The sequence below is a fragment of the Drosophila subpulchrella genome, chromosome 3L (assembly GCF_014743375.2).
Source record: "Drosophila subpulchrella strain 33 F10 #4 breed RU33 chromosome 3L, RU_Dsub_v1.1 Primary Assembly, whole genome shotgun sequence".
NCBI lineage: Eukaryota > Metazoa > Arthropoda > Insecta > Diptera > Drosophilidae > Drosophila > Drosophila subpulchrella.
The window spans coordinates 14,318,648-14,344,726 of record NC_050612.1 but is presented as its reverse complement, the minus strand read 5'-3'; the positions used below and the strand labels follow the sequence as shown (position 1 = coordinate 14,344,726).

Here is a 26,079-nt window from a genome sequence, read left to right as displayed (position 1 = left end):
AATTCATTTACTTGCGATTTGTTTGTTTATTGTAGTTGGTAATAATTTGTTGCTAGTTTTATGTTTTGTTACTTCTTGTTTCCTCTTCTGTGTAGGCAGTGTTTCTTCAGTATGGGGTATTTGTTCGATAGTTATTTTCTTCCGTTTCCGCTTCATTTTTTAGTTTTTTGTTTTCTTTTTTTTTTACATATTTCTTGGCTTTAGCACATCGCTTAGTTATGTCTACTAACAGTGAAAATAAGACATATCCTTCCACAAATGAAAACAGTTTCATTTTTGGTTTTTGTTTGGGTTTTTCTTTTTCTTCTTATATATAAAAAATGATTGTTTAATTAAATACAAAATACATTTAGCAGTAAACAAAACCAAACACAAAGAAATAAGTGTACAATGAAAAAAATATATGTTTTTATATATTCTGTTTCCTAATTTCTCGATTTATTTTGTTAATAGTTTTTTCTTTCTGTACTTTAGTTGGTAGTTATCATTTCGTTAAGTTCTTTATTTGCATCGCACACTTTTTAGCTGCTTGTAACAAAAATAATTGCTTTTGAGGTATTTATTTTTTGTTTATATAAATATTCTTTATACACAATAGTTTTTCATGTTTTCTATTCCGTTTTATTTCCGTTTTTTCTGTAGTTGTCTTGTCTTTTTAAACAATTCAAAGCACCTTTTGATTATATTTGACATCTTAATTTTTGCTTTTTATTTTCTGTGAAGATTTTCTTTTTCTATTTTCTCATTCCTTAGGCAAATACAAAAAAATATGATTCAGACTGAAACGGAATATAATCAAAGTACGTAATCGATTGTATACATTTTTATATCTCCCCTTTTTGGGTTTATTGTTGTGGCAGCGTTTAGCTTCTCAGTACACGGTATTATTTTGTTCCTTTTTACTAGCTTGAATCCAGAAATGCAACCGAAATCGAATTAGACCAATTCTTGGGGCTGACTATGAAAGAGGGAGAATTCTTCTGGGGGTGGTTATTGAATACAAATTGGCTATGCGAGCAAGTTAGGCCCAAGGTCGGGTCACTTTTTATAATCGAGCTGGGAAACCTTTACATTACTTTATATATTTTAATTTATAGTTTATTCTTTAATGTTCTAGTTTAGTTTATAATTTACATTTCATTTAAGTTTGTGTTGTTGGCTACGCTGCTGTTGTCCCTAAAAACTAACGTCACTACATGCCTACCGAAGGTGTTCGAAATGACAAAACCAATTGGAAAACAACTATAAAAAAAATAAGCTTCAAAGAACGTTGCTAGCCAGAGTAATTATACTTGATTAATGTAGTTGTGGCTGAAGCTAAATTTCCGAACCACCAACTCACACGCTTCATTTGTATATTAATATATATAGAGCTATCTCGCAAATACAGAACTTTCTTCGTAATATAAATGGTCTGCTGTCTGTTTCGATTGGAGTTAAATAAGTGTAAAAAGAAAATAAAGTGTTGCGTGTACATTTGAACTAAATTGTGTAAACCTTACCTTTTTGCCTATATAAAACATAAGTGTAAGTATAATATTTATACATAAACACGGATAAGTTTGGGGTTGGGGGGAAACGGGCCCGGGTTGCGATCTCGCCTACCATCTCTCTAGGTGTATACATAGTAATTGCTATAGCATATGCTTATGTGGATGTCTCTAACTTTAGTATCTAGGTGTATCCAAAAACGAACGCTCTCCTTGGCGTAGCACAATCATCTTCATAATCTGCCTCGGCACTCTCATTATCATAATCATTCAACAGCACGATCCGTGCGCGCTTCTCTTTAACAAAAACAACTTGCACACTAAGGTCATGTGCTCCTCCTCCTGCTGCTCCGCCATCTCCTCCTGGTGATCGTCCTGCTCATTCCGAATCCTTAACCAAGTCCACACTCCACATACGTCATAATAGTAACTGTCAATTTCTGTTTTTTGTTTTTTTTTTGTTTTGGGAAGGAAGCGGGGTGGTGTTGGGATGGGACGGGATGGGATGGTTGGGAAGCGACCGCTCCAGCCCTTAGACCATCGGCAGACCCTGCTGCACGTCCATCATCTCATCCTGCGCTGGCGAGGGGCGTGGCGCGAATGTCTGCATATGATGCGGCGGCGTGGCTCGGGCAAACATTCCGGATCGCTGTGGATGACCGTGCATGGCCATGGGAGCATTGGCTCCCACGTTGGCCGATGGGAACTGTAGCCGGAAGCTGCTATCCGGCAGCTGGCGAGGGGCACGTCGAGGGGAGCGTGCCGGCATCCGGTTGGCTCGATGCATGTCCTCCAGTATCGAGGGCGCTACGTAGGTGAAACCCTGCGAAAAAAAAAGTCGACAAATTGAAAACCTTGAATTGCTTGCCATTTAGAGTGTGACTCTATCCCCCCAAATCCCTGACCCACTTGCTCGACCGCGTGTGTGTGCGCAATTGAAATCGGATCGGGCAACCAGTAGTCGGTAGTCCAGCTCGATTCGATCCGATTCCCGTCTTGAATACTAATAATGCCCCCACTGCCTGCCGGAGCAGGGATTATGCAAGCCGGCTGGCTAAGCTGTGCTCCATGTAACACACATTTTACATAATTTTCCAGACCCGCCGAGGAGAGACATTAATTAAATATATATCTGCCTTGACGAAATCCACCGGCAAATGCAATAAAATAATTAAAAGCCGCCGGCTGCCGTGTGTTTATCTGTGAGGCTGGACACAAATGCGTGATGCCGGATTGAGAGGGGGAGTTCCATGGGTTGGAGCTGCAGATGGAGTGGACGGGGGCACCTGTCGCTACCAGGTGAAATGTACGTGAGAGCGCCGTCGCGTTAATTGGAACTGCGATCGAGCGCTGACCCACTAAGGCGTAATAATAATTCGAGGTGCGACGAGCGAGCAGGCTAGGCAATGAGAAAGTTTTCAATTATCCATAATAAAGTTCTAATTGCATCCGAGTTTGGGCCTCGGTCAGGTGCGAAATGAATCCGCTTCGCGGTACGGTTTTAGAAACCTTGAGCTTGGCCTCTCACGTGATGATCGGCCAAGCATCATTAAGTAATTAGCGAATTTACGATGAGATAACCGAAAGATACAGTTCTTTAAAGCTATTGCTTTGTCTTAACCCATTTATATCAAAGCTAATCCGAGATATACGTTCGTATTGGTAAAAACCACTTTCCTTAATCTAACACAGAGCTATGAAAAACTGGTTTGGATATAGGGGAATATTTAAATTCTAGTGCTAACACTTCTGTTCCTAATAACAAAACAAACAATTTATTTAAACAACTGCTTGGCAACAAATTAAATTAGTATTTACATCTGCTTTACTTTAGTGCTAGCTATAAAGCATCAGAATTTGTCCACACTGGTTACCCAACTTGCTTATAAGCCCCAAGCAAAGTACAACAACATTTCCGGCTGTCCAAAGACTGCAAAACCTTAATTAGGCAATATTTAACTTCACATTTAGCCCACTAATCCCATAAAGCCATGGGCAAAACAAACTTTACACAGCTTAGTGAGCCCCAAAACGCCGAACGAAAGCAGCTCAAGGGTCGTTCGACTCACCTGGCCAAAACGAACTCAGATGTTTGTAAACAAATAAAGCAAAAAAAAAAAACGGTTAAGAGAGAAGGTGGGGATAAAGGCAACTGGCTGGTGGAGCGCACTTGGCTTAAAATGCAGCTCAGCAGAAAGAGAGCGAGCGAACCAAAACATGGAACCTACCGAATCCACCGACTTGGCCACTTGACTGCACTCATCGACAGTCTCACAGAAACGCTCAAAGCGTTCGGACACCCAAGCAAGGCGGAGTCTCAGCCAAAAAGCAAACCAAGAAAGAAAACAAACCCAAGACAAGGCGACTCCGAGTAACTTTCGTGCCTCGTGGTAGAAAATCCAAGCTGGAGAAAGGCCTAGACCCACAGCTCATAAGCATTTTTTTTGCAAGCCAGTCGCAGTCGGACTGGCCCGAAATTGCCACATTTCACCGACCATAATGCGTTGACATTGATTCTGGGGCCAGCGTGCATTGTCATCGGTGGTTCAGGGCTATCGGGATTACCAGTTGGTGGACCCAAAACCAGTTGAAGGGCAACGAGACCAGCTGAAAGCCGAGAGAAACTCATCGCGCATGCGTGCACGTGCACAAGTCACTCAAACAGTTTGAGTTTTTTTGTTAAACTGGGACAAGAACGAGACTACCTGCTGTGCTGCTCAAACTGTCAATGCGCGGAAGTGTTAAATTGGTTAAATAAATTACATTGCATAAGCAGCCAAATAAAAGAAACATAAATGCGCTAACTGGCCACAATGAACGAAAAATGTGTAAAATATCTCTGAGTGAAAAATTGGCAAGCGTTCGAACTGTGTGAAAATAATAACAACACGGCCGAGCCGATAACACAAAAGCCACGCTTTGTTCGTGAATCGTGTGTAAAAACCAAAAACCAAACAACCAAGCGAGCCAATAAATAAACACTAGCCAAGACAAACCACAACTAAAAAAAAAGCAAATATATAAATACAAATCAAAGCAGGCAAAAGTCGCAAAATGTCCAAGCAGTGGAAAATAAATTCACTTTCGTTGCTGCAATGCCTGGCAGCGCTGCTTTGCGCACACAGCACACACGCAGCAAATATTGCAAGTACAGCAGCAACATCGCCTGCCAGCAGCAACATCAGACTCTTGAATGCAACTTCAGATGGTGTCGCCACCACTTTCATCGACAACACCAACAGTAATACACATAACGTCCAAAACAATGAAGCTGCAGCTGCCGCCTCCTTCGAGCAGCAGCCTCCACAGCAACAACCAATGTTGCAATATGCACATATATCGCCATTAGATAAAGAAGTAGGTATGCATCAACCGAAACAACAAATAGCGACAGCTTCAAAAAACAATGGTTTTACTTATCGAAATCCTAGCGAGTCATAAAACAAATGGTTCCATTTACTAAATATAGTCTTTATAAAGGAATTTAAAATATTTCAGATATCAGGATTTTCAACATATTTGGAAGTTTACTAAAAAATTCCAATTTCCTATGCACTTAGATGATCAGAAGAGGATCATCAGTGGGAAAGGATAATTAAATGCATTTTTGATATCTTTGGATTACCCAATTATAAATTTATATTATATGGGAATGTTGAGGTTTAAGAGTCATGACAATTTCAGTTTCCCTCATTTCCTATCTTTTTAGCTTCACAAAGCACTTTACAATTTTAGAACAATTATTTTATGATTTAGGGCAGCACATAATGCCACTTTCCTTCACTATTTACCCATCCCCACCTAAAATGTTTTCTTTGTGTGACCAAGAGAAATTTCTGTCACGATTTGGTTGAACGACTTCATCGTTTGGCACTTGCTTACTGCCGGGGAGTCGCCCCATCAGGCGGGTCTCCAAGTGCGTATTTATATGGAACAGCGGTAGTCGGACGAACAATCGTCAGCTCGCCTCGGCTGGCGTTTAATTTTGCGAATTAGCCATAACAGACATTACCGCTACCGACTTGATTATTTTTTTTCGGGCTGTCAGTAAGGGCAGTGGAGCGGCATGGCGAGGAGGAGCACCTAGCCAAGTCGACTTGATGGCCGAGCCTCAAGTGTGAAAGTGAAATTTATTACACTTGAGTTTGAAAAACGAAAATCAGAGCTAGTCTAGAGGGGCGATGGCCGAGCAAGTTGGGTAATCTACAGCGGTTCGAGGGGGGCGCTAATTAAAAACGAGGCTAGCCGTACTAACCGAGCCTATCTGGGGCCTTTCCATCTTTCCGAACCATTGCAGTCGAGCGCCTGATCAAACAGTGGGCACCCATCGTCTGGCTGGCGCCGGAGGAGAAATTCATGCCGCTTGGCGTGGAGGAGTTTCTACAGAATGTCCATCCCATGGACAAGGATAGCAGCTTCCGCCCTGGAATGCCGTTCAGGGAGTACTCCACCAAATCCCATCTAGTCACAAACAATGAGGTACAGGAACTCCTGGAGAACGACAAATCTTTTTTGTACGGACGGAACCCCAATGAGAAGCCGGTGCCCATCTATGGAGTGGTCACCATGTGCCCCTCTAGGAGGGAACCCATAATGCCAGTAGTGCCTACTCCACCACCCGTTAGCACACGTGCTGCTTACATTCCCGTCTCCATTGATCCCCTCGAGGAACGCAATGATACGGTCCGCAGATCCTCCAGACTGTTTCCACTATTTCAGCGTGTTAAACGAGAGGCGACGGTTGATACCAACTACACTCCACTCAATCAGTACGAGGAACTGGTATTGGAACCCACCCAGAAGCCCCAAATAGAATCCGATCCAGAACAGGAGACGGAAAGTGGAGTGCCAGTGAACAATTTCATTGCTAATCTGGCAGATAATGTCAAGTTCAGCGGTGGCACCGATCCCGGTGACAACTTGGAAGAGAACAGTATTGGCCAGGCTCCGGAACAGGAGGCGAATACCGGAAAGGGCAAGCTACCGGGCTTCCATGTAACCTACTGGATGTTCTATCCCTACAGTCAGGGAAAGACCATGTGCACCGTGAGTCTGGGGCCACTTGGCAGGATTCCCTTCCCCGCGGTGTATGGATATTGTCTGGGCAATCGCAAGGATATCGGCAGCCATGTTGGCGACTGGGAGCACATGAGCCTGTATTTCAATGGGGACGCAGAACCCCAGGCCATGTATGTGTCTGCCCACGATGCGGGTGCCTATTACAGCTATAACCGGCTGACGGGATCCTTCGAGTTCCGCCGCCAGGAGACACGCAAAGGTATCTTGCAGCGTCCAAACTTTCCCAAAACGGTGACGACATTCAAGAACCATCCGGTTCTATTTGCCGCCAAGGGTTCACATGGTCTGTGGACAGCACCAGGCAAGCACCGTTTTGTCAAGGTGGCTCGCTTGTATGACATCAATGGGTTTGGAACGCCATGGAACACTTGGAAGGATGTGGATATAAGCTACGAGAACCTGAGATCTTATGGTGAGAAGAGCTTATTATTATCGTGTCTCATCTCTGACCATTTTTTAATGTTTTTTAAAGGTCGGTCACTGGTTCCTGATTGGCTCACGTATCGAGGCAAATGGGGAAATCCTAAAAGCCATTGTCATCCTTTCCGGCGGATTGGTCTGAATTTCTGTGAATTTACAGACGGACCCACGGGAATACCCCTCAAGGAACCCCACTTTGAATGCGGTGCTGACTATCGTTGATACCTAAGTTGGAGAGACGGCCCCTTGCCTAGGCTTAAACTAATGTTTAGTGAAGTATTTATTGTGAAACCACCCAAAAATGATCCCTTATTGATTAAAAACGAAGCAGAAGTGTACGAAAGCTCTTCATCATTGTTTTAAAGGGACAAACGGCCGCCTTTACTCCCGAGAGAAGAGGGCGGTTATATAGTTTTTCTCAAACTAAATGATCTCCATTAGTTGAACCACCTAACTCGTAATCTACTATTACATTCTTATATCGATTACCCCATTATTTTCTCAACTCACTTGGAAAATTAAATTGGCACTTTCGCTGAGCGTCGTATCATCCGGTGAATCCACTGGAATTTGTCTTGTAAATCTCGTATCGAACTGTGAGACATCATCCTCGCTTCTCTGTTGGATTAAACAAAATTATTATATAAATTCCTACAAGTTTTCTCCAATTTAGTGTGACTTACCAAGAGAGGTTTTATAGGAGGTTCGAGGCGTCTGGCGAGCACATCGTCCCAGTTGACGTGCTTGAAGAACGGGTGTATTTGGACAGCCGCCGCATCCTCGGGCCCGCTGCCAAGTCGCTGGGGCTCCTGACGCTTCATCAGGCGACGCACTAGATCCCTGGCTTCGGGTGTGAGGTAGGCTGGCAGATTGAGCTTGGCTTTCAGAATGGTCTCGATGGTCTTCTTGCGATTCTCGGCGGTGAAGGGTGGCTAGTCGAATTCAGCAATTATACAAGGATGCTCCAAAACTCTTTGACTGTTCACTTACGACTCCTGTGAGCATGTCGAACATGAGAGCGCCCAGTGACCACCAGTCGACTGCTTTGCCATGGCCACTTCTGGTCAAGATTTCAGGTGCCCTGCAAACAAAGCGATCACAAATTAATTTCAAATTCACTTATCCCAGGGGGAGAAAAATTAAAATAGGCTTGCGGGCGCACGCACATGTACTCAATTGTGCCGCAGAAGGTGTGGGTGACAATACCCTCTTGTATGTGCTCCTTGCACAGGCCGAAGTCGGTAAGCTTCACGTGTCCCTGTGCATCGAGTAATATGTTCTCGGGCTTCAGATCGCGATAGATGATGCCCAGTTTGTGTAGATGGCCCAAAGCCAAAATGATTTCGCTTAGATAGAAGCTGCAAGAGAGTGTGAAATCATTAGTACCTCCCTCAATATTATTAGTTAAATGAATATCTACCATGTTGTATCTTCCAAGAAGATGCCCTCGCGTTCCAAATGCATAAACAGCTCGCCGCCGCTCAGATACTCAAGAATAAGGTATAATTTTCCGTCCGTCTGGAAGGCATAGACCAGTTCCACTATGAAGGGATGCTAGGGAAAACCAAGAAATGCGGATTAGAGGGGATTAAGGGTATAATCCTCGACCGATCGCACCTTGACTGCCTCGAGTATATTGCGCTCGGCGCGAGTGTGCGCTGTGTCCTTTTGGTTGGTTACAATGGATGCCTTTTTGAGCACCTTCATGGCAAAATATTTGTTGGCATCTCGTCCAGCGGTTTTGCGCACCTGCATAAGTCATATTATAAGTGATCTGTAAGCTGTGTATCAAGGGATATTTTCTTACCTGAAATACTTTGCCGTAACCACCTTTACCGAGGACCTTCTTGAGCTCAAAGTCCTTGGGTCCCAGCTTGATTTTGCCCGGATTAACATTCTCCTCGCAGAGCTGTATGGTCTCCTGGCCTTCAGTGCTGTTAATTGGGAATAGGGAATTGGGTATTGGGGTTAGGGGACTGATTTAATTGTTGTCTTCTGTTCGGTGGTGCTTGCGTCTGTGTCGTCTAGCGTGGGAAAGTAGCAGCCCACGTGCTATAAATAAATCCCATGGCGTGCACGCGCCAATCGTCACCTCCAATGCGGTCCACTCCTCCCTCCCGCATCCACTTCCACTTCCAACCAGCTCTCACATTATTGCCGTCGAGTGTTTGCCGTGAGTCTTGTTTACACACCGAACTAGCTGGCTCATTGAAGAGGCGGCCAGCTTGTTTGGTAGTCAATAGCAGTTGTAAACACTTCTGTGTCCGTCCGTTAGTCCGTCTATTGGTCCCTTATCATCGCCCGGAATCCGGAGTCGAGCAGGTGGAATGCGTCTGGCCGGGATCAGGTTCTGAGCCAAAATCAATCAGATGTTAACACTGCCGCCGTTCCCAGTGTGTAAACAAGTTCGAGCTGATAATTGGCAATTAGGCTGCTCATTTGGCCCGGCTTTATCCGTTTTTATCTGCTCAGCTGGTTGGAGAGGAAGTTGGATTCGATCCTACCCACTATCTCCCCCGCATACTGGGAAAATCACAGTCACGTCCTCCAATGTAGCGACATAGCACTGGTATTACTCACTCTTGGTGCAGATTGCTCAATTCCGGTTCTAGGTCAACCTGCAAACGAGAAAAAGAGACAGGGAGGGGTGTGAGTGAGATGAGGCTTACTTGCGAGCATAACTGCCAGCGGAATACATGCGAAAAAATCAACAATTAATCATAGTTATTGCGAACTTGAGACCAAACAGCTGAAGGGAAAGTTACACAGCAGCAGACATGAACGAAGACTTGATGCTCTAGGTTACCAAGTTATTCAAGTTTTTTATTACCAGGTTATTCAATGTTAGGAAGGGATAGAAATATAAGAATAACATCTAACAATCACTGTTGGCTTTCATAAATGATCTATTCGAAACCCAAGTTATTTTTTATGAAACTATCTACGAGTAACAAAAAAATATTTATTTATTTTTTTGGGTTCTTAAAAATGGGTATATGTTGGAGAATAAAATAGTTTTAGACCCCAATATCTTTCCATGTTGCAAACTAACCCCCTATTCGATGTAACCCCACTTTTAGTATATGCTTTAAACAGAGGGAGATTCCAATGAACGAAAAGATGGCATCGTAACAGACAGCGGATCTTGAATAGCATATCCGCCTTTGGAGTCTGTAACGCCAATGAATTTCTCCCCCATTCGTGCCCACTCACACGGAGGTATTTAGATTTACACAGTGAGAAAGAGAGGGGCGTCTACACAGAGATACACTTTCCGCACGCACACACACCTTTTCTTTAATGACAAACTAAATTTAGAACTCGGAACAATGCCAAATAATCTGCCGGCGATGCTGGCGCTGTTCGTCTCCCCCCACGGATCCATCTTCTGCCCCCCGGATGCGGTTGCTCCAACCGGGGGAAGGCCACAGTTAGGGGCGGCAGAATCAGCAGAAGTCGCTCTCGTCATGCCTAAATTTTGTATAGAACATTTTTGACTAAAGTTCAATCGAATGGCCGCATAGGCATCGGAATCGGAATCGGCATCTCGACATCTCGTCGCGTAGCACATTAAAAACTGGTTCACCTCGTCAGCGTTGGCGGTGAATTCCAATTAACAAATCCATCATAATTTATAGTGCTCACACAAATTCAATAGATAGGCAAAGGGTGGGGTGTGCGCGCTTGCGTAAATTACATTCGACAGGTCGTCGAAACTGGGCGATATAATAGTGATAAGAACGGGCACTCAAAAAGGTCTTTCCTGATATGTGGTTCCCCCGAGAACTGTAATTTATAAGATACAAGGGGAGGAAGGGGGAGTTGCAAGCACTAGAGGAGCCTATTATACACAGAGCAAAAAGTAAGATGAATGAAAAGCTATTTAATGGCTCACTCTTAAACTTAATATCTTTTGTAGAACCTCTTAGTATGTCTAACTTTTTTACAAATATGCTATACAATTCCATTAAAAAACAGCAGATGACGGCATAACTACACTACAAAGATGATTACTTAATGATTCTATTACTTATTCTTAGAAAAGACTGGACTTGGTACATTTTAAAACCACATAATGGTTTCTAAACAGGGTAAAAAAATAAAATAATATAAGTTTTATATTTATATTTAATCATCAGGTTAATAAATATAGAAAGAGAGAAACAAATTAAGAAGTACCCTTGTATGTATGTAATACAACAATGTAAAAAGTTGTCGAATCATTTGGGTTACAAAACATATAAATCCAGTCATAACTCAAGCCCCTTACAAAAGTGAAATGATCTCACGCTGGGAGTACAAACATTTAATATTTAATTTTTGAGAATATATCCATCGATATCGTATGTTGTTTCGGTGTAGTTTGGTGCTCTAAAGTGCAGTTACAACTGGTTCCGTAGAGCACCCTAAATATTACTGTTTGGCACGATCGCTCGATCGCCTGCCTGCTCTTTCCTTCATTTTGTTGTGCTCCCTTATCAGCTCGCTGAGGTTTTTCTCATTTTCTAACTTTATAATGTTCGCTGATAAGGAATTTCGTTTTCTAAGTGGAAGTTTAGACTCTTTCGAGGGTGCGAGCGAGCCGACGATCGTTTTCAGCCTGCCCCCCTCTCGTTCCCCACCACCTTTGCAGTTGTTGCATTTCAGTTTGGACAGGGGCGGTGCGAAAGGGGGCCGCCATTCCATACAGCCTATGGAGTGTGGCGGGTAATTGGTGCTGATTATTTTGAAGGACACCGCTGGCTTCGATTGGCCAATATCAATCGATGGTTTCGTAAGGAGGTTTTCGGATCGTGGGGAACTTTCCGTATAATGAGTGTACGTGCTGAATAATCTGCGACTGGATGGATGACGCCAGACATTTGCGCAGCAGATAAGCCGAGTTTGCAGGGTGTGTGGATGGATGGGTATGGGAATATTGGATATAAGGAGGGGGTGTGTGTAACTGGGATGCCCAGACGACCGAAAGGAAAACTCGCAGACAAAGCAGAAAAGGTAAACAAAGAGGGAAATTGTTGCTGCGCAGTTTACATATGTGATGCATGCATACATAGCGATGTAATGAACATGGATGCGCGATTATGGTTGTCTTACGTCGTCCAGCTCGATCCTGTCGTCGTCGGAGTCGCGGGCCTTGTCATCCTGCAGCTCCAGGTCGTGGAGCTCCAAGTCGAAGAGCTCGCTGGGATCACTCACGTCCGCCATTGTGTGTGTGCGTGTGGATGGATGTGGATATGGATATGTGGACCTATGGATCGCCGCTGGTCCGCTCGGGGCGGAAGCGTTTAATTTTAGTCTTTAGTTTAGTTGTTGGTCTTCTCTTTCGGCTGGTTCAGATGGGCAGCAGATTTCGTGGCTTTCGTGGCCCGAAGGTTATTGTTTATTAGTTAATGGCAATACAAATACACACACACACTGCGACGCACGCACCACGCACACACGCTCGCACACACAGACTGCGATCTATGCCCTGCCCACGCGCGCCCTTTAATTTCGCTGATCGGCAGAAAAACGCAATTGTTCGCGAACACCTAATCGCAATGCAGTAATCAGTAATTAAATGCACTTTTTTCTTTGTTTGCGAGTGAAACACGAGGTGATGGCTAGAGGTGGAGAAACATCGATGGAAACATCGATGCATCGATGTTTTTACAATTTTTAGAAATATCGATGTTCCTTGGCGGCTATCGATGTTTTTGACACATCACTGAGGAAGGCAAATAAAAAATAGGGTTTATAATTTAAGTTATAAGCTGTATTTTCATATTTTCAGAAAATTAAGTGGTGGTGAAGGAAGAAAGCTACGGTGGATTTTAACCAATAATACCTTTTGCTAATTTCAAAGACAACGAAGGAGATATGCGAATTTCCAGCTTTGAGGAGGAAGCGCGAAGAACCTAAGGTGTGGAAAGTGTTAGGAACAAAGTAGAAGCCAGATGTGATGAATGATTTCTTGAAATTAAATTTGTTTTGCAGAACAAAGCTGTCATTTATATATTTTAAGCAAAAACGAATTTTAACATCGATGTTTCATCGATGATTTTTTGAAAACATCTAGGATGGCTTAGTGTGCCCAGCATTGTACCACCAAAAACGGCCGCAGGCCAACGGATGGCAATGCCATCGGATTTTACAACCAGGCACGCGCTGCACAGAACAACAAAGGCCAACGTAGAACGTTTTTAATTTATTAATTTATATAGGTAGTAATAACTTAATAGCAAACCAATTATGTGTACCGGCTCGCCAGTTGTGCCCGCTGCCACATTGGAGGAGATAGAGGCTGAGTATGGGAGCAACCTCAAGCTCCTCGAGTGCAATTCCCAGGTGGCAGAGCTTCTGACCATCCTGCGCGACAAGTAGGTGGCTCCTAAAAGTGGGTCAGTCATCGGGAATCAAGAAAATTCTCTCCCCAGAAACACCACCCGCAGCGACTTCAAGTTCTATGCCGACCGACTGATCCGACTGGTCATAGAGGAGTCCCTTAACCAGCTTCCATACACTCACTGCGACGTAGAGACCCCCACTGGAGCTATTTACGAGGGCCTAAAGTATCGCTCTGGGAACTGCGGAGTGTCCATCATACGATCCGGAGAGGCCATGGAGCAGGGTCTACGGGATTGCTGTCGCTCCATTCGCATAGGCAAGATCCTGGTAGAGTCTGATGCAAATACCCATGAAGCTCGAGTGGTCTATGCTCGTTTTCCTGATGACATTGGCAGTAGGCAGGTGCTTCTGATGTACCCAATCATGTCCACTGGCAACACTGTTCTCCAGGCGGTGAATGTCCTGCGCGAACATGGAGTCCCCGAGAGCTGCATCATCCTGTCCAATCTGTTTTGCACTCCCATGGCCGCTCGGACCGTGGTGAACGCCTTTCCCAAGCTGAAGATCCTCACCTCAGAGCTGCATCCCGTGGCCCCCAATCACTTTGGGCAGAAATACTTTGGTACAGACTAGAGATTTGGGACTGTCATGCAGACTTGACGACTAAACGACTGTTTAGGATAGGTAGCTGTTTCCCAGACGAGCGCCTGCCTGTTTCGCCCCACTAACCAGTGCTCCTTTCTCTCTCTCTGTTTCATCCCCCAGGTGGCATTTGAAACGACAAAACGGTGACGCCCTGCGGTCTACCAAACTACTTCTTAGCAACTGTAAGCTTTTCACAACTGGCTTTTAATGCAACTCTCAAATTCGTTACGTTCGTTACGCACTATTGTAAATATAGAAATGAAATAAATATTTAAAAGATTGAATAGGGCGTGATTGGCAGCTAGGAGGTCATCTTGTAGTTGACCACGGTGTCCACCTTGTGGAGTCCTGTGGAGAAGGAGCGCAGCTGGACGGCCTGGGAGTTCTGGATGATAATGGCTCCGGTTTCGTCCCACTTGGCAGGTAGTTCTGTGTTTTGCAAGGTGTGGATCATCACGTCAAAAGTGCAGATGCAGTCGAGCAGTGGAAGATAACTGACGGTGGCAGATATTTGCCGCATGACGTCGCGAATCTCGTTCTGAATGCGACTTAGCTCCTTGGTGGTCGTAAGCTTGGCGGGATCGCTAGTGTCACCGTCTCCCATTTCAGCCTGCATCTTAAAGTCCCAGCACTCGAGGACCTCCTTGGTGTGAGCATTGGTGATGACCATGGAAATCTTGTTGATCATGTTCTTGGATAGCCATTCTGGGGGATTCAAGGTGCGGTTATTAAAAAGCTGTGTTTCCTTGAGATCACCTTACCTTCCGTTTGGCTGAGTACGTTCTGCAAAAAAGTCTGGATCTTGGGATCCTTGGACATCAGAATGGTAAGTCCATATTGTTGGGTGTTGTCAAAGTCTTCGGCGGGGTAAATTCCTCGTTGAAAAAGTATAGAGTTGATGCCATACTCTGTTTTGCAAAAAAAACAAAGGAGACGCGGTTGAAGGCGGGCTTCTGACGCTTTCCAAGGCACGATGCTTTACTTACTCAGATATTCCACAATTATCTGAGCGGAGCCCTTTAGGGTGATGCAGTTCTTGGTTGCCTGAGCCGTGGACATGCTGAATATTGTGGATTTTTTTAATGATTTTAATAACAATTTTCGGAAATTGCCGCTATTTTTGAAGTCCAAGTTACTAATGTGACCAAAGTAACTAATACAAAATATACCCTTTATAAAATATTTCACTAGGTGTGTAGGTTACACATGCTAACTTTGGAGGGTGTACTCGCTAAATGAGCTTGATGTACTCGCTAATACCCGCTTCACACAGCCGCCTTGCATTGCAACTGCGAAAGTGAAGTGAATGAAGTACAGTTCTAAAAACTAAACATAGTTAAGATGTCTTATAAGTTTAACGAGAACACATTTGTATATGAGCAATGTTCTACAAATTGTTTGAAATTTATTATACTGCCCTTAAAAGAACAAGTCGCAGTTGCGGAATTCGTTCGCTGTTGCAGAAGCATCCTCTGTGTGAACAGTCTTTAAGTGAAAAGATCTGCAATCTAGAGTTGCCAGATCGAAATTTAACCGTAACCAGGGCTGACAAGTACGGACCAGTGCTGTCTAGCAATCGGTTATGTGGCGGCAAGTTTAAATTACCACGTAGACCTTTTAAGAAACATAAACCTATTCCAATAATGAAAACACCCAAACTCTTGGTTTGCAAACAAATTCATAATTTTATTGGCCATCCTCGGGTAAACTAAAACTAAGCATGAGATCCATTTCTCCTCGCAAAGGCGATTCCGCGTGGTTCGGCTAAACAAGATCCCTCCGGTTCATCGTAAGCTGAAAGGGCCGCCTGTTAAAAGACCAAAACGAGACTTTGATTTAGCCAAAACAATCGTGGACCCAGTAAATCTATGTGATCCAAAACCTGGCTCGGTTCGTCAGAGCTTTGGTGGCTGCCCTCTGATTTGTTGTTTGTGTGGGAAAAATAGCAGCGTAAGCAGATGGAAAATAGGGAAAACCTTGAGTCAAATCAAAACCAATCATAAACGAAGAAGAAGAAGCCACAGAAGAACAAGAACAGGAAATCAGACCAAATCAAAAAGCAATCGATTTTTGTAAAATGTGAATTATTTGCAAGTTTTTAATTAAATTTTTTTCTTACGCATCGCTTTGTTTGTTTTTGTTTTTTTTTTTCGTTTTTGTTTGTTTAATGCTTTGTTTTAAATTAAAATTAAACTTTACATGGTATTTTTGGTATAAATCTTTCAATAATTAAATATATAAAAAATTTGCCACTTAAAATAATTAAACATAATCTCTACGCACTTTCTTGCCTTTACGTCTAGCCATACAAACTGATGTCAACATACACATTGCGAAAAAAATAACTAATTTGCCATTTTACATATTTCGGTGTTAAAATTACGCAAATCAAAAACGAGGACAAATAAAATAGTATTTCGAAATTAAGTAGTTTTATAGTGTTTGTGTGTGGGGTGTTTCTGTGTTTGTGTGTGTGTGTGTGTGAGCTTAAAGCTAGAGTTACGTTTAATTTAGGTGTAATTAAATACAATAAATTATGGTTAAAGAAGGGCTTGCATTAACTTAGTTGAAATGTACACAAAACTTATCGTTAGTTAAAACGAGAGCTATTTACAGGATTTATTACAAAGTTCTCGGCTACGTCAACCTTTGTTCTCATTTTAAAAGTATTGTCTATGATACAACAACAAAAGCGCAACAGTGTCAGAGTCAGGGTCGAATCGGTAATGCTTTCCTCTCGAACTTTGAACTACAAACTTCGATCTTCGATTTGATCTTTCGTACAATAAATAAATTAAGTTTCTGTTTAGATTTCATACATCAGATTTATACATTTAAAATATTCTGTCACCGTGCACAAAAACAAACGTAGCTAAAGTCAGTCTGGATCTGGAACTTTTCGCTCGGGAAGAAGAAGGAACTCTGGGCTGGGGGAATCGTACGAATTTTGAAATGTTTTCGGTTTCGGATATGTTTTCTTTGTAGTTGCAAACTTTGAGAACGGTGATGGGTTTTTTTTGGGCTTGGTCTGCTGGTGCAACAAATTCTCTAATTTTTTAAAAACGTAAAAAATTACAATTGTCGACGTTTTGGAGTGCAGGGAGTTCGATTTTTTTTGTTTTTCGTTTTGTTTATAAAATCATAAAAATAATGAAACAAAATTCTATGCATTAATAGTCGTTATTTAAGGTATGTATTTGGCCGTAGATTGCAACAAAATATCTGTGAAGAGATTAAATTATAAATAAAATTAAAAATTAATCTTTCAGTTCTTCATTTACTGTTAACTAAAAGCTGGCTAACAACCATTTCCACAAAAAGGGGCAACTACAAGCATCAAATTGCGCTCTCGAAGGAAAGAATTCCATGCAGAGGATATTGAAGAGAAGGTGTTTTTTTTTAGCAAGAACAGCTTGGAAATAAGTTTGTTTTTCATTTTTGGATCATTCGAGCTCACACAAGATCTCTCTTTGCCGTGGAATTTTTTTTAAGAGGAGACGAGCCCAAACTAAGGAAGTAATAGTGAACAGAGTTACCCAAATCGGAAACGCAAGAGATTAGTCAAAAGAAAATATACAAAAAAAAACAATCACCAAATAAAAGTAAACAAGGAGCAGAATGAAGTTGTTGGTTTGTTTGATTTGAATTGGGGGTTTCCGGTGTTTTTTTTTTTTGGTTTGTCAAAATCTACAGCCAATGGTTAATTTCTAATAACGAGTAGTAACTAAAATTAATTGCAAATCATTATGTATTATGGGTTATTGAATGTGGTTTGTTTTTAATATTTGCAAACTACAAAAAATTACATTGAAAACAAAACAAAATTCAGTTCCCGTTTCGATTGTTTAGTCAGTACATTGCCTTTTGTGGGTGAGTGGTTTTTTTTTTTTGGCGAACTTGCCATCGTTTATGCGTGTGGATATTCGTGTATCTAACTTAAGAGAGCCTCTGTTGATTGTTATCGTAAATCTGGATATTCATGTTGTGTTGTGGGGGTGAGTAAATGTGGGCTGAGCCAAAGGATTCGACAAGTTTCTCGGTATTCTGTGGGTAAAATGTCCGGTTGTCCGGTGTCCGTCCGCCAGTTCTCTTGTCCGTCCGACCAAGTTGCTTGATAATTTTGTTTTGTTTTGCTGTTTTTTTTTTTACATTTACTTGTGGTTTTGGTTGGTGTGTGGTTTGTGTGATGAGTGAGTTGAAAATAAATTAAGTTCCTATTTTAACACTATTTAAAATAAACCTTCTATAGCACCCTTTGTTTTTATTCGTATTTATTTGATTTTTCTCGTTTAATGATTGCTCTTAATATGGTTTTTAGTTTACAAAATAATAAATATTATGAACAACTTGGTTAGTTATTTATTTTGTTTACTCTTTGTTTTCGTTATTAAGACTTTACTTTGTTTCTTTTTGGAATGTGTTCTCTAATAAAACTTTTAGTTCGTCGTTTTCAAAGTGACTGATAGTAGGGGGTGTGGTGTGGTGTGTGTGGAGTGTGTGATTGGGTGTCTGGAGGATAGATTTGGGTCCGATTCTGCATACTGTATTTGTACTTTCTGTCTATGTGATTGGGTGTGGCTGTGTCGCTTTATCATTTATCAACTATATTTGGTTTATTTCACTTTCTCTATTTTCAGCTGTTCTGCAGGAAAGTTTTCATGTGGAAGGATAGCAATGGGAATTTCGTTGTTTTTGCTTTGCTCTATTTTAGTTTGTAGTACTGTTGTGTTATTTTATTTTACTTTACTTTATTGTATGTTATGTTATTCATTATTTTGGTATGGGCACTGAGTTCGGTTTGCTTGATTTGATTCGGTTTCGGTATTGTGCATAACTCGCGTTTGACTCGACGTAAAACAATCGATGCTATAGAAGTGCCTATTTTAGCAGTAATAACCTCCATGATAATTTTTGCATGGTTCGGGAGGATTACTATTGCTGTACCTACTGTCGGGCATACTGTTCTCGCAACGTTCGCCGAAGAATTCGGTTGGGCACCTGGAAAGACAGAAAAGAATGGGTGGAGAGAGTCCAATAAGTACAGATCGTGCTTTATATTCAATATTCTCATATATTATAATATATACATATAAGGTATACACAAGGTGGGGAAATCGAAATGGCCATGAACTGCGGTGCAGCATTTGCTTGACCACTCGCAGATCCGGTCAAATATAAACAAAAGAACAAACATATTAAGTGTGTGGCATGAAGCGATTTTTAGCAAAGGGAAAGTGGCTGGGAAAGTGCGGCACGGGGTCGCTCGGCCAGTTTATGGGATCGAAATGGAAATTGATTTTCCCTCTCGCTCCTTTGACGCCTCCTCAAAACACCAGAAGGGGGATAAATACGAGATCATCGCAAGGGTAGCGAGTGAAATGCGCTTTTTTGGGATCCGATTGGATCGAATCGAATCGGTTTGCGTGTGCACACTCGTACCGCCAGATAAAACGAGGCGCTGAAAGACATTATTCACATTGCATACACACACACGCCTGCAAGTGGGCCTTTGTGGAGTTCTCTCCTCCGGCCACGAAAATTGTGGCCTTTTAATTGCGCTCCCTCTCCGGATTTCTCGGTTCCCGAGCATGTAATGCGATGCCAAAATATTACAAGATATATATTTAGATGGGGTCGGCGGTGGAGTCTTATCAGCTGTCACATGAGAGAGGTTTATCAGGCGAACCACTTGAGTTTTGGGATCGGTTTCGAGGAGTCTAGCTGGCATTTGTGGCAGGATGCAACGAGTGCACAGCGAAAAACTGGCCATTCCAGTTAATTGAGTTACTTTTGATTTTAGGACATGTAAGTTACATAATATTGGGATGGAAATCTCCAGGGATTTTAAAGTCTATTTAAAAAAAAATTGGTCAATCCGATTTTAAAATTGTATACTTTTGATACATATGACAGCTCAATATTAAGGTTTTGGATCTTATAAAGAGATTCGAATTATGTAAAAAAATAACTTTATTCCAGTTAGAAAATTCCGAAACTCTTCCTTATAATTGGAATATATACTAAGCGGTTAGGAATGGGTTTATGATATTGAACCCCATAACATCTTAGGCTAGTACAATAGTTACCTGCAGAAGACCGCGTTCAGATCTGCGATCATCATACAGGTGCCGCCATGGAAGCAGAATTCGAAGTGACAGGGGGTCCCCGAGCTGCGCGACTGGTCCAACGGAAAGAGAACTGAAATACAGACGAAATAATTTGATTTACAAAAGCTGTCGTCGTACATTCCAATATAGTTTTAAATAAATAAAATGTGTACGTGCGACCATAAATTAGAAATGAATTGGAGCATTCCGAATTGGCCCGCAGCATAACATCGGCATCAGAGATGAGATGGTTGTAACACCCACGGATCCCTGGTACCAAAAGGCCAAAAGACTTACCTGCCGAGGCCTTGATCATGATGCGGCGCTTGACGATCGCCTTGCTGGCTTTATTCTTGGCCCGGCACTCGTACTTGCCCGCATCGGAGGAACTATTGAAGGAGCGCACGATCAGCTCGGAACGTCTTCTGCAAGGGGTATTCCAATAAAACAGGATCTTAGTTATATACTTTAACCCAAGACCCCCTAATCATACTCACTTGTGATGCTTGAATTGGTAAACGTTGCGCTTGCGATTGATGGACTTGTCGTCCTTGAACCAGGTGACCTTCGGGGGCGGCTGGCCCGACACCTTGCAGACGATCCTCAATTCCCGGCCATGCTCGATGGTGGTATTATTCGGCACCGAGGTGATCGACGTGATCGATGCGTTCTGTGCTGTAAGAAAGACCAGGCAAATTATTAGGCCATGCATTTCACTTTCCGGTGATTTCACCGATTTTCCTCCCCCTTCAATCGATTGAAAAATCAAACAAATTTTCTCTAAGGAGATAATTGCGGAATTTTCCACCTGCCTTTGTGGACTTCAGATGATTCTCCAGACAGCCGTAAACAAAATAGCAAATTAGAAATTATTCGCATTCTTGGAGAATTTTCTCTTGCGTTTTTATGATCGTCGCGTGGGTTTTGTCTTGTTAGTTCTTAAGTTGCCAGGAGATCGTTAAAAATTTTCATTTGTCTAACACTTTTTGAAGGTGAACAGATTTATGGGTGGGAACTTTGTGCAGTTGCGATGACAAAGCATGAAATTTGGGATACAATCGGGTGGAAATTCAAATATAAGTTATGTCTATAGCTTAAACAACACAACAATGCCCTTTTTTTGATAAATGAAAGCTAATAAGTTATACAATCACATATTGTGGCGCCAATGCGAAGTGATTAAATTGAAAGTCTTATCTTAGCTATACCACCTTCCTATGAACATACTTTTACACCCTTTATCAATAGATTTGGCCCCACTTGCGTGTTTAATTTATTTCTTTTTAAGTTACCCAATTACATATTAAAGAGTCACAACAGACTGACTCATCAATGCCGACTAATTGGCAATGAAACTTGTGTCGCCTCTTGCGAACGGCGATTTGCCACGCCCACTCCCCCGCCGGCGAATGCTTAAAATTAGCCGCCATATCACGTGTCCGGTGGGCGGGGGCGGGTTCCGTGGGGCTTGGGGGCGGGGCTGGTCGGTCTAAGAGCTCGTCACATGCTAATTGAGACCTGCGTGCGCTGTCGATGTGATTCACCAGCGGTGATCATGATCATTCATCGATCGGTGGGTCTATTTCGGTTCTTCGACCGGCGGTGGGTGGCAGGAAGAATGGGAAAAGTGCACATCCACAAACACCCTCGATCGTTATGCAATTGGCAGGGAATACGATTATATATGTACCATACATATCTGTCCGTTGGGGACGGGGCAGTTCCAAGCAGTCTACAAAGTCTGCGCTGATTTAATGCCCGGCAAATGTTAATTTATGCGATGAGGATCGCGTGGCCAGACGAAGCTGTCCATATGGATATACGTATATTGTACATATAATGTTATTTTCAATTCGAAAATGTACACTGTGCGAAAGAAAGCAAACCAAACCATTTTAACATGATTAAAAATGTTTCAATTACAAATATATTTTAAAGTCCATTTTAGAAGAGTAATCAACCCCTTAAAACAATATAAGAATACATTTTCACACATTTAGATTAGCTAAATTTAGTTGCTTCTACCTTTACTTTGGTTGTCCCATCGTTTTAGTCATTCTGTTTGTTTCCAGTGTAAATATTTATATAGGTGTATTTATTCTATACAATTTTGAGTATATTTAAAGATAAATTATTGTTTATAATTTATGTTTGGCCCAGCGTCGGGCCATAAAGCAGCATTTTAATTGTGCGCGCCACTTTCTCACGCTCCCAAATTGTGAGCCGTCCCTGTGTGCGTGCGTATCTGTGTGTGTGCGAGTGTATCTGTATGTGCTTGGGCTTTGTATCTGTGTGGAAGAGATCCGAAACGTCAACTCACAAGTGTCCACAAGGCACACACAAGGCGATTAAGAATTGAAGGCACCGGCACCCAGCACACGCAAAACAAGTTGACAATTGTCATGGACAGCTCCTACTTCAACTTCATACATTGCCCCTCAGCGGTTCCCGCTTTGATTTAACCAGAAATCCCAGCCAGAATAATAAGATGAACATTTTTATTTGCCTTCTGCGTGTGTTCGGTTTGGTTCAGCCAAAAATTGGCATATCATATTGCCAAATCCCCCACCCCCCGCTCTTATTATGACTTAATTATGCGCTTAAAAATATATGCCTTTTGTTCGGGCCATTGGACTTTTTGGTTGCACAGAAAAAAAAGAGTTTAATTTGTAAATTCAATCAAATTAATCGTAACAGTTTTTATATCAATTCGATATGAGAATACTGTTAGTTCAAGATTATTTATTGGTTAAAGTAATGACTCCTATCACATCAGCTTGGCTAAAATAAACGATGATGGTACTAAAATAAATTTATTTATCTATTAAACATATTATTATAATCATTTTTTTTTTTTAAATTGGACTTGGTTCCATTTTATGGTTTATGGTTAATAAATTATTTAAAATTAAAAAATGCTTAACAAGTAGGTCCACAATTCATTTAAATTTTCTTACTGTGTGGAACTCGATTTCCCTCATAACCATTTGATTTGTCAATGTCAATTGATTCGCGGCAAAAGGATATAGGAGTGGAACTGAAATCCGATATCTTCCAGCCAAACTGGGCTCATTGGCCTTTCCATTTGGCCCTGTTGTCGTGCGTTTGCCGAGTGCGTCAACAACTTTGGGCCAGTGCCTACGTCAAAAAGGCTGATGTCGCGACGCGCTTCCGGAAAAGTCTGGCAGAAGTACAAGTGCCACTATGGAGAGGAAGCGCTGCCAAGGAAGACGGAGAAAATCGGAGGAGGAAAACTGTCGTCGTTGTCGCCTCGTTGCCTGCTCCCCAATTTAGCACACAGACAGCACAGCGACAGGGAGCATTAAAATAACTTTTCATATTTCAAATAATCTCTTTTTCTCTTTCTTTTTTTTGCATTTCATTTCGGGGCCGACGCGCTTTTCCTCTCGAGCGTGACGCTGCCGCCAATGATTCATGCAAATCCATCAAGAAAAGCGGTTAGCATCCGGGGGGAAAAGTGGAAAACATGTGGTTATGGCCCAGGTCGTCGGTCGCTTTGCATTGAATTAATCAGCGGAATTGCATGCGACACGCCGACTGGCGCCATCTGCCGGGTCAAATTGGCTGCGATTTATATTTATATATATATATTCATGCAATATTCACTCCATTCATTAAACAGACTGCAATTTACATAGTCATTACCACGCCGATCATTGTTCCCCCGTGGGTTTATCCCAACTTGTGCAATGTGAACTGCACTTTTCGCTTATTATTTTTTTTCCCTCATATATAGATGTGTTATTTGTATAATCTTCCAATACTCGAGTGCGAGTGGGAACGAAAGAGACAATTTATTTTGGCAGCCCGGCGAGTGACCCACATTTGCCAAGATGCCGAGATGCTGAGATGCTGCCGCTGTCAGCGGAAGTTTTTCCAAAAAAACAAAATAAAATTCATATAAATTTTCCTCCTTACCCCAACGCGGTTATTTATGATTTCTCGAATGCGTTCGAGTGTTATTTATTTGATTATTTTTGATTCATTTTTATTGGCTCGCGACATTGTGTCACTGCTGGATTCTCTGGCGTAGAGACGTCGTCCCCGACGTCAGTGATTTATCGGGCCATAAACAAATACTACGAGTGCCCGGCCACTCGTATCATATGTATCTCACTCACTATCTTATTTGTCTGGATAAAACTTAACAATTGTAGCACGCGTCGCATTCGGGGGCGCGCAGTGACACTTCAATTCACTTCGGTTAACGCACTGATAATATTTGCATGATAAGTGGGTTCCATATAAGTTCGCCGGCGTGTCAATAGTGCCAGCGGGCATTGCGCATACGCCGTGTTGGCCTAGGCAATGGCAAACAATTGCTCACCACGCTAATTGTCATTAAAGTGCACTGCGATTGGTCGTTATCAGTGGGGTAATCATTCGACAACGGGTTGTTCACTTTCATATCACGCTCAGTGGTTAATAACACTATTTAGATTGAGGTACTACACAAGGCTTCCGGCTTCCAGGAAGTATGGTGTATCACAAAGATAGTTAAAACGTTATGAAAAGTTTGATATATGTATATTTAAACTTAAACATCCTATCACATATGAATATGGCATGCTATTACTTTTTGGCCTGCGGCTAAGAAACATTTAAAAGCCTTTTTGAAGACATTCCAATACGAAATTCGATATACCAGCAGATGAGTCCCAGTCAACCAGCAGTTCCAATAGCCAAGCAAACATTTTCCAATTCATTTCGAATAAAACAGCAACAAACAGTCGAATGATGTCGTTTCTTTTTGCAAAAACACAAGACAGGAAAGCCAAAGAATATCTAGGCAGTGCGAAAAGATTTTCGCGAGTTGTGAGTTGGCCAAAAGGCAGATGGATGGGTATGGGATTGGGTCTACAAAGATGGGAGATGGTTGAATGGATGGCTGGCACGTGTGGCCAAAATGCTGGCAGATCTAATAAAACTAGGAAAATAGCAGCAACGTTGTCGCCATTTGGTCGATGTCGATTTTTCCATGTTTGTTTGCGATTTTCGTCTCGATTCTTTTTTCGCGCTGTCTACTATGCTTGTTTATTTGCACGTTGCGTATACGCAATGTGATTTCCTTTGAAGCCCTGACTTACCACGTTTTTTTTTGTCGCTGGCGCTGACAACTCAAGCAAATAGAGAGACAGCAGCAAAAACAAGCAGCGTTTTGTGGGTTGTGTAAAAATAAAAGAAAAAGAAAAAGGGATGAAAATCTTGAACACCAACAAACAGAAGAAACTGCTGGGATCCAGTCTGAAGCGCAATTTTCATCATCAAGCGGAATAAGAAGTGTAATCTCGTCGAGATAAGCGATAAGCAGCAGATCTTCTATATCCCACAAGCCCCTTTCGGGCGATCTGAACTTCCCCTTTCACATGTATTTTTACCCGCTGTCTGCAGCGTTTAATTAAGTCAAGTGAGCGAAGATCGCTGGCCCCATGCATCGCCATCGGCATCAATTGTCTTTGCCTCGGTTTCAGCCGCTAAATGCCAACAAATTCGCTTCACTTTGCCGCTAATCTATATGCTCGGTTCTATTCTGTCTACCTCTTTTTTATAGCGCATTTGTTTTGTTTATTCGGCTGCCTTTCTTTGTTTGCCGCTGCTCTATTTTCTTTCCCCAGTCTTCGTTTTGGTTTCTGTGCGCCCAGCTGTTGGGCCAAACCAGATCTGCCATCGCCCACCTCTTGGCCACATCTCACCATATCTTTCTTATCACCGGGCCGTACTTTCTCACGTTCCTCTGACTAATGTCCCCCTAAAAAAACATAAAACTCGCTGTTTTGGCAGGTGTCTTATCACTAAGTCAGCTGTTGGCCCTGCTTCTTTTTTTTGCTAATGCAGGTGCTGGTGACACTGCTAATGCTGCACCTGTTTAAGCAGATAGCAAGAAGCCCAATTTTATTTGGAATCTTTTACTGCAGAGGATTATAGAAAAGAGTTACGTTCTCTTGGGCATTTTTTAACATTTTATATGGCTATTAAAGTAAATATTTGTC

At 42.2% G+C, this 26,079-nt stretch overlaps 5 protein-coding genes across 12 annotated transcripts in view; 2 read left to right on the top strand and 3 right to left on the bottom strand.

The window, feature by feature from the left end:
• Positions 1-400: 400 nt before the first annotated feature.
• Positions 401-12,194, bottom strand: LOC119552834 (ribosomal protein S6 kinase beta-2). The gene is made up of 10 exons (XM_037862690.1): positions 12,084-12,194; positions 9,570-9,607; positions 8,797-8,923; positions 8,607-8,738; positions 8,410-8,543; positions 8,156-8,347; positions 7,980-8,070; positions 7,673-7,921; positions 7,500-7,607; positions 401-2,313 (listed from the first exon to the last, which is right to left on the bottom strand). The coding sequence occupies exons 1-10, from the start codon at positions 12,192-12,194 to the stop codon at positions 2,023-2,025; spliced, it is 1,473 nt and encodes a 490-aa protein (XP_037718618.1). The 3' UTR covers positions 401-2,022.
• Positions 3,753-7,332, top strand: LOC119552833. Of its 2 annotated transcripts, none has more exons than XM_037862688.1 (3): positions 3,753-4,851; positions 5,788-6,981; positions 7,042-7,332. In XM_037862688.1, exons 1-3 carry the CDS (start codon positions 4,545-4,547, stop codon positions 7,209-7,211), a joined length of 1,671 nt encoding a protein of 556 aa, XP_037718616.1. In that variant the 5' UTR covers positions 3,753-4,544; the 3' UTR covers positions 7,212-7,332. The 2 variants fall into 2 exon arrangements, with proteins under 2 accessions (XP_037718616.1, XP_037718617.1); XM_037862689.1 differs by having other exon boundaries at positions 4,747-4,847.
• Positions 12,195-13,119: 925 nt separating the features above from the next.
• On the top strand, positions 13,120-14,250 carry LOC119555089 (uracil phosphoribosyltransferase homolog). 2 transcript variants are annotated; one of them, XM_037866307.1, is made up of 3 exons: positions 13,120-13,348; positions 13,406-13,632; positions 14,082-14,250. In XM_037866307.1, the coding sequence occupies exons 1-3, from the start codon at positions 13,221-13,223 to the stop codon at positions 14,090-14,092; spliced, it is 366 nt and encodes a 121-aa protein (XP_037722235.1). In that variant the 5' UTR covers positions 13,120-13,220; the 3' UTR covers positions 14,093-14,250. The 2 variants fall into 2 exon arrangements, with proteins under 2 accessions (XP_037722235.1, XP_037722234.1); XM_037866306.1 differs by having other exon boundaries at positions 13,406-14,000.
• LOC119555090 (mitotic spindle assembly checkpoint protein MAD2A) lies at positions 14,145-15,087 on the bottom strand. The gene is made up of 3 exons (XM_037866308.1): positions 14,948-15,087; positions 14,723-14,869; positions 14,145-14,666 (listed from the first exon to the last, which is right to left on the bottom strand). The coding sequence occupies exons 1-3, from the start codon at positions 15,018-15,020 to the stop codon at positions 14,263-14,265; spliced, it is 624 nt and encodes a 207-aa protein (XP_037722236.1). The 5' UTR covers positions 15,021-15,087; the 3' UTR covers positions 14,145-14,262.
• Positions 15,088-15,666: 579 nt separating this feature from the next.
• Positions 15,667-26,079, bottom strand: part of LOC119553470 (protein vein) — a 35,811-nt gene continuing 25,398 nt past the window's right edge. The window contains exons 2-6 of one of the 6 annotated variants that reach the window (XM_037863877.1): positions 20,566-20,743; positions 20,366-20,493; positions 20,048-20,159; positions 18,910-18,959; positions 15,667-15,768 (exon numbers count right to left, since the gene is read on the bottom strand). In XM_037863877.1, the coding sequence (XP_037719805.1) occupies positions 15,746-15,768; positions 18,910-18,959; positions 20,048-20,159; positions 20,366-20,493; positions 20,566-20,743 (491 nt within the window). In that variant the 3' untranslated portion in view covers positions 15,667-15,745. Of the gene's footprint in view, positions 15,769-16,119; positions 18,960-20,047; positions 20,160-20,365; positions 20,494-20,565; positions 20,744-26,079 lie in introns of those variants that run through there. The other 5 variants (XM_037863875.1, XM_037863874.1, XM_037863876.1 and 2 more) reach the window with 5 other exon arrangements.

Excerpts from the sequence above, each read along its gene's own strand:
- LOC119555089 (XM_037866306.1), top strand. The coding sequence starts at position 13,221 with ATGTGTACCGGCTCGCCAGTTGTGCCCGCTGCCACATTGGAGGAGATA. Across the intron at positions 13,349-13,405 it reads CTGACCATCCTGCGCGACAA|AAACACCACCCGCAGCGACT; the intron begins GTAGGTGGCTCC and ends TTCTCTCCCCAG.
- LOC119552834 (XM_037862690.1), bottom strand. The coding sequence starts at position 12,194 with ATGGCGGACGTGAGTGATCCCAGCGAGCTCTTCGACTTGGAGCTCCAC. Across the intron at positions 9,608-12,083 it reads ACAGGATCGAGCTGGACGAC|GTTGACCTAGAACCGGAATT; the intron begins GTAAGACAACCA and ends TCTCGTTTGCAG. Across the intron at positions 2,314-7,499 it reads GTGCCAATTTAATTTTCCAA|GGTTTCACCTACGTAGCGCC; the intron begins GTGAGTTGAGAA and ends TTTTTTTCGCAG.
- LOC119555090 (XM_037866308.1), bottom strand. The coding sequence starts at position 15,020 with ATGTCCACGGCTCAGGCAACCAAGAACTGCATCACCCTAAAGGGCTCC. Across the intron at positions 14,870-14,947 it reads GATAATTGTGGAATATCTGA|AGTATGGCATCAACTCTATA; the intron begins GTAAGTAAAGCA and ends TTTGCAAAACAG. Across the intron at positions 14,667-14,722 it reads CGTACTCAGCCAAACGGAAG|AATGGCTATCCAAGAACATG; the intron begins GTAAGGTGATCT and ends TGAATCCCCCAG.
- LOC119552833 (XM_037862688.1), top strand. The coding sequence starts at position 4,545 with ATGTCCAAGCAGTGGAAAATAAATTCACTTTCGTTGCTGCAATGCCTG. Across the intron at positions 4,852-5,787 it reads GCCATTAGATAAAGAAGTAG|TCGAGCGCCTGATCAAACAG; the intron begins GTATGCATCAAC and ends GAACCATTGCAG. Across the intron at positions 6,982-7,041 it reads CGAGAACCTGAGATCTTATG|GTCGGTCACTGGTTCCTGAT; the intron begins GTGAGAAGAGCT and ends TGTTTTTTAAAG.